Source organism: Entelurus aequoreus, linkage group LG20, assembly GCF_033978785.1.
Source record: "Entelurus aequoreus isolate RoL-2023_Sb linkage group LG20, RoL_Eaeq_v1.1, whole genome shotgun sequence".
NCBI classification, from domain to species: Eukaryota; Metazoa; Chordata; class Actinopteri; order Syngnathiformes; family Syngnathidae; genus Entelurus; species Entelurus aequoreus.
This window is the reverse complement of record NC_084750.1, coordinates 42,760,301-42,767,800: the sequence shown is the minus strand read 5'-3', so window position 1 is coordinate 42,767,800 and position 7,500 is coordinate 42,760,301. Positions and strand designations below refer to the sequence as shown.

Below are 7,500 nucleotides of genomic sequence, written 5' to 3'. Positions count from 1 at the left end.
TGTACAAATATGATGGTAAAAGTAATAGCAAATAAGCAGTTAGCGAAAATTTAAAAAAAATACAGAAATGACCATGAGCATTATTACACTAAAAATGGAGCAATATGAATACAAATAGAAATAGTGCTATTGATTAATAAACAAATTAAATGTTTGACTATAATTTTATTTAACATAATAAATGTTTGGGTAGAATTTTATTAAACAATTTACATATTTGGCTAGAATTTTACTAAGCATATTAAATGCTTGGGTAGAATTTTTTTCAAAATATTAAACGTTTGGGTAGAATTTAATGAACAAATTAAATGTTTGGGTAGAATTTTATGAAACAAATTAAATGTTTGACTATAATTTGTTAAACATATTAAATGTTTGGATATAATTTTATGAAATAAATTACATGTTTGGGTAGAGTTTTACTAAACATTAAATGTTTGGATATAATTTTATGAAACAAATTACATGTTTGCCTAGAATTTTACTAAACATATTAAATGTTTGGGTAGAATTTTATGAAACAAATTAAATGTTTGACTAGAATTTTCTTAAACATATTAAATGTTTGGATATAATTTTATGAAACAAGTTACATGTTTGGGTAGAATTTTATTAAACATATTACATATTTGGGTATAATTTTATTAAACAAATTAAATGTTTGGGTATAATTTTACTAAACATATAAAACATTTGGGTATAATTTTATGAAACAAATTAAATGTTTGGGTAACATTTTATTAAACAAATTAGATCTTTGGGTAGAATTTTATGAAACAAATTAAATGTTTGGGTATAATTTTATTTAACAAATTAATTGTTTGGGGATACTTTTATGAAACAAATTAAATGTTTGGGAATAAGTTTATTTAAAAAATTAAATGTTTGGGTATAATTTTATTAAACAAATGTTTGGGTAGAATTTTATCAAACATATTAAATGTTTGGGTATAATTTTATTAAAATAATTTTATGTGTGGGTATAATTTTATTAAACAAATTAAATTTGTGGGTATAATTTTATCAAACAAATTACATTTCGGGGTATAATTTTATTAAACAAATTAAATGTTTGGGTAAAATTTTATTAAACATATTAAACGTTTGGGTAGAATTTTATTAAACAAATTAAATTTTTGGGTAGAAATGTATTAAACAAATTAATTTTTGAGGTAGAATTTTATTAGACAAAATACATGTTTGGGTAGAATTTTATTAAACATTAAATGTTTGTGTAGAATCTTATTCAACAAAACCAATTTTCTTTTAAGTAGTTACGAAAATGTATTAGATCTGTTATTTTATGGAGGAATGTAGTTAATCATAGAACTGGCACCCATCCATCCATTTTCTACCGCTTGTCCCTTACGGCAAACTAATCACCGTATTATTGACCATATATTGATACTTTACTGGTATTGTTACTGTCGATATTTGTATCGAGCCACATGCATTTGTTTACATTCAAGAGCCCTTGCGTAGCGGTGTGTATTGAAGCATGTTCAGCTCGTCCTTGTCCTCCAGTGATAACACTACTTGTAAGAAACACGTTTTCTGCTAACTCTGTTGCAGCGCCGTGCGGTGGGCAGTACTCGGGTCAGGAAGGAGTGGTCCTGTCGCCCGGTTACCCCGGCAACTACAGCAATGCGAGAACCTGCCTGTACGCCGTGGTGGTTCCCAAGGATTACGGTAAGCCGAGCGATATTTCCTGCTGAAATGTTGTCATCACTCCAGATGTGCCGCAGTGAAATATGATACCAGTACTGTACCGTGTCATGCTGAAAGTGAAAGTGAAAGCTAGAACCGGGAGATTGCAATACAAATATGCAATATTTCTGGTGTGTTTGAGTGACAGGAAGGGGCGGGTGTATCGATGTAAATATCAGTAGGTAACATAACAAGGTAGGTTTTGATATCAAATTGACGTCAGCGCGTTGGGATCGATCCTTTTCTTTCAGATTCTGTTTTCATGCGAGCGCAGCGTCTCATCTATCTGTGCCAACATCACACGTCCAAGCACACTTTGACCATCCCCTCCTTGCCCTACTGACCACTGATGTTATTTTTCACAAATATCTGCATATAATATTATTTCACTTGTTTTTTTACGTTTAAAGATATATATTTGTGTTATTTTACAGCAGAGTGTCCAAACTTTTTTCCACTGAGGGCCGCACACTGAAAAATTAAAGCATGCTGTGGCAATTTTGACATTTTTCATTTTCAAAACCATCTATTCATCCATTTTCTACCGCTTGTCCCTTTTGGGGTCGCGGGGGGTGATGGAGCCTATCCCAGCTTAACATGGGTGGAAGGCGGGGTACACCCTGGACAAGTCGCCACCTCGTCAAAGGGCCAACACAGATAGACAACCAATACTATGTATTTATGTGTGTGTATATATATATATATATATATATATATATATATATATATATATATATATATATATATATATATATATATATATATATATATATATATATATATATACTGTATATTCTAACCTATACTGTATATTCTAACCTTTTTTAACTTTTAGGGCTTCCTTTAAGTTTGGTTCTGGGTCCCAGTCATAATTTGTGTGTGCTTATGTATGTGTATATATATATATATATATATATATATATATATATATATATATATATATATATATATATATATATATATATATATATATATGTATATATATATATATATATATATATATATATATATATATATATATATATATATATATATATATATATATATGCGTGTGTGTGTATATATATGTGTGTGTGTGTGTATGTGTGTATATGTGTGTATATATGTAAATGTTTGTATATACTGTATATATATATATGTGTGTGTGTGTGTATATATGTATATGTGTGTGTATATATGCGTGTGTGTATATAAATGTGTGTATATATGTAAATGTTTGTGTATATATGTGTGTGTGTTTTGTGTGTATAAGGGTGTGCGTGTGTATGTGTGTATATGCGTGTGTGTATACGTGTGTGTATATATATATGTACATGTGTGTGTGTAAAAGTGTGTGTATACGTGCGTGTGTATATATATGTACATGTGTGTGTATATATGTGTGTGTGTGTATATATGTATATGTGTGTATATATATATATATATATATATATATATATATATATATATATATATATATATATATACTGTATATATGTGTGTGTTTGTGTGTGTGTGTGTGTATGTGTGTGTATATATGTATATATTAGTGTATATATATGTGTGTGTGTCTGTATGTTATGTATATATGTGTGTATGTATATTTTTATATTTGTATATATATTGATATATATATATATATGTATGTGTGTATATATATGTTTGTATAAGTGTATATATACGTGTTTGTGTGTGTCTGTATGTTATGTATATGTGTGTGTATATATACTGTATATATATATATATATATATATATATATATATATATATATATATATATATATATATATATATATATATATATATATATATATATATATATATATATATATATATATATATATATATATATAAAACCTACGAATCATAACTTTTTTTATCCTTGGTGCCATCTTGGAAGTATGCTATCATCTTTTATATTAGCATGCTAACAATTTTTGCAAGAATGTTTTGTTTAAAAATTATGATTTTTTATACCTGCCGCCATCTTGGAAGTATGCCAACGTCTCATATTAGAATGCTAATGACAGCATGCTAATGTTTTAAGATAGCTTTGTAGCTCATTTTATACGGTTTCTCCTAAAAACCATGGATTCAGATTCTTGGTGCCATCTTGCAAGTATGTCGGCTTCCACCGACCCCTTGGCCAGAGGTTGAGGCCGCAGATAGCAGGCCCGTCAAAATACCTGCGGGAATTTTCTGTTTTTTAAAACACTAGCTAAATAATAATTTTTAAAAAACGCACACATTGTCATTGTGGGGTATTTTTTGGTAGAATTTTGAGGACAAAATGGTGTTATTACATTTTGGAATAAAGGCCGGAACCTAACTCTCTGTTCCAATGACTCACGGTGCCTGTGTATGTTTTCTAGTGGTGTTCAGCCAGTTCGCCTTCTTCCAGACCGCTCTGAATGACGTGGTGGAGGTGTTCGATGGACCCACTCAGTCCTCCCGGGTCCTAAGTTCCCTGTCTGGAACGCACACAGGTACTTGAACACACACACACACACACACATACTGGTTATCATTTGGAATGGGGACCAAGTGTTTGATCATGACTTGTGGGGACCAGCCTTTCTACAGGTTGTGGAGACATAACAAATTTAGGTAAAATCTCCACCGCCCAGTTAGCTCATACACGTCTTTAAATCTCTGGATTGATGAAGTAATGTGCTGATCATTCTTACTGGGGACCCTGGGGAAAAAGAGTTAATATGGTTCATGGGGACCACATTTCAATCATTTTGCATAATTCACACAAATTTGTACATGACTACTGAGGACCATTTAAAAAAAAAAAAAAAAATAGTTCAAATGAAATATGACATGATCCTCAGAATACAGCACTACAGCTGTCCTCTTCTAGGAAGTTTCAGCACTTAAATGTACCAGCTACAGCCCGATGAGGGGGCTGCTGTGCAAATGTCTCACACTCAAACTAACCAGTAAACATGTTTTATGGGCCAAAGCTTAAAAATCACTTAGGCATCTTCAGAATGGATCTGACTATCATTTAAAAAGGTTTCCCTTTAGGGGACCTGTTTTTTTTTGTCCCCATACCGTCAGAGGTCCCCTAAAGGTGACTGTGTAAACAGAGCGATGTCCCCATTAAGTAAGCATTGCCAGAACACACACACACACACACACATGCTTGCTGCTTTAGAAGGATGACAAATTGAAGGTATTTTTATACTTTAATTTAAATTTTCACCAGTTTTTTCTCTATTTACACTTTTTTTTAAACAATACTTTTAAAACGTATCTCTGGCCGTTAAACATTGATTTTTTTATTCATTATAATTTTTGGAGCAATGATAGTTAAAAAAACAACAACAACAAAAAAACAATTATTGGGTATCCAAAAGGTTCCCCACTCATAAGCATGTCAAAAATAAGTCATACATTTTTTATTTATTTTTTTTACTTTCAACACTTAAGTCTTTCGATCAACTTTCAATCTATCTTTCAATAGTACGTTTTTAGTATTTTTTTGTTTAGGTCTTAACTAATTAACTTCAGTCCTAAACAAAAAAAAATCTAACGTGTAATGTTTTTGTTTTTTTAATTATTCTAATTTTGACCCTTTTGAGGCCATTTGATCAGGTTTCAATTCGTAAAATAACTCGTGTTACACAAATTTACACCGGTTGAAAAGTTTGACGTCATTTGATGAAGGGTTAAACTAAAAATAAATACAAAAAAATGTTTGGTATTTCTGTTTCGGGGTGAAGTTTATAAAGAGATTAGAGCAAAGAAAGTAAAAACAATGTGAATCAAAATGATTCCATGCACATTGAAAAATGAAGTACTTTTTGTGGAATAACTGCCAGAATTGGACATTGATTTTAAAATTGTGCCTGAAAAAAAAAACCCTCTTTGGACAAATGTTGATAATGGAGTCACACAACAGAACTTATGGCCAAGATTTCATCAGAAATGTACTGACAGGACTAAAAAAAAGTCAGGATTAAACAAGTCCTTTCACGTCGATATGACCTCATATTAGAATACCACGCTAAGTTTGCCATTCTGGATTTTTATTTGTACTTCCTTTATTTTTTTTAAGGCATATTGTACATATTTTTGGCTTGAACTAAACTTTTCTGTAGCATAAAATGTCTCCCTGAACTACACATAGTACTGTGGCACTACATACCTCTCACGTTTGAACCGATACAGTACCAATTCCCGGTGCCTAGGAATCGATACAGGTACTCAACATTTTCATGTGTTGATAAATGTTAATTGTTTGGAAATAAAATGACCATTTTTTTAATGTAACATTTCAAAATGAGCTGATTATGATAAGCGTGTTGTCCAGTTATCGTTTTTTCTTACATTACTTTTGCAAGTTTTACAGTGCAACTGGAAAGTATTCACAGCGATTCACTTTCCCCCACATTTTGTCATGTAAAGGCAATAGATCATTTTTCTCCTCAAAATTCTACACACAATTCCCAATAATGACGATGCAAAAAAAGAAAATCTTTTTTTTGTTGCTAATTTATTACAAATAAAAAACTAAACAAGGATTCATCTTAGTCTTGCCAAAATGCACCTGGAAGACTCTCAGACCATAGGAAACCACATTCTCTGGTCTGATGAGCGAAAGATCGAAGTCTTTGGCGTCATGTTTGGAGGAAACCAGGCACCGCCCCTGACCAGGCCAATACCATCCCTACAGCGAAGCACGGCGGTGGCAGCATCATGCTGTGGGGATGGCATTGAGCGGCGGGAACTGGGAGCCGAGGATAGAGGGAAAGGTGACTGCAGCAATGTCCAGAGACATCCTTCTCATCCAGCCTGATGGAGCTTGAGAGGAATGGGCGAAAATGCCCAAAGATGGGTGTGCCAGGCCTGTGGCATCATATTCAAAAACACTTGTGTCTGTGAATACTTATGTATATGTGATTTTTTTTGTTTATTTTCAATACATTTGCAAAAAATTGGGTATTTTGTGTAGGCTTTTGAGGATAAAAATAGATTTAATGGTGGAATATGGCTCTACCATAACACAATGTGGATAAAGTTGTGAATACTTACATACACATTTTTTTTAATACATTTGCAAAAAATAAACTTTTCACATCGTCATTATGGGGTATTGTGTGTAGAATTTTGAGGACAAAAATGAATTTAATTCATTTTGGAATATGGCTCTAACATAACAAAATGTGGGAAAAGTGATGCGCTGGGAATACTTATGTACACATGATTTTTATTTTTTTTTAGATATATAAATTTGCCAAAAATAGTACAAAACTTTTCACATTGTCACTTTGGGGTATTGTGTGTAGAATTTTGAGGACAAAAATTTATTGAATCCATTTTTGAATATGGCTCTAACATAACACAATGTGGAAAAAGTGAAGTGCTGTGAATACTTCTGTACACATGTTTTTTATACACGCATATATATATATATATATATATATATATATATATATATATATATATATATATATATATATATATATATATATATATATATATGTATATATATATATATATATATATATATATATATATATATATATGTATATATATGTATATATATGTATATATATATATATATGTATATATATATATATATATGTATATATATGTGCCAAAAATAAAAACAAACTTTTCACATTATCACTATGGGGTATTGTGTGTAGAATTTTTGGGAAAACAATGAATTTAATCCATTTTAGAGTATGGCTCTAACACAGGAGTCCCCAAACTTTTTGACTCGGGGGATAATTTATTAATTATATATATATATATATATATATATATATATATATATATATATATATATATATATATATA

The 7,500-nt window shown here is 30.7% G+C and overlaps 1 protein-coding gene across 2 annotated transcripts in view; it reads left to right on the top strand.

The window, feature by feature from the left end:
- Positions 1-7,500, top strand: part of csmd2 (CUB and Sushi multiple domains 2) — a 691,992-nt gene that overhangs the window by 454,744 nt on the left and 229,748 nt on the right. For both annotated transcript variants that reach the window (XR_009822205.1, XM_062030117.1), the window contains 2 exons: positions 1,573-1,689; positions 4,059-4,172. Coding sequence is in view for 1 of the 2 variants with exons in the window: in XM_062030117.1 (XP_061886101.1) it covers positions 1,573-1,689; positions 4,059-4,172 (231 nt within the window). In the remaining variant the exon portion in view is untranslated. The remainder of the gene's footprint in view (positions 1-1,572; positions 1,690-4,058; positions 4,173-7,500) is intronic.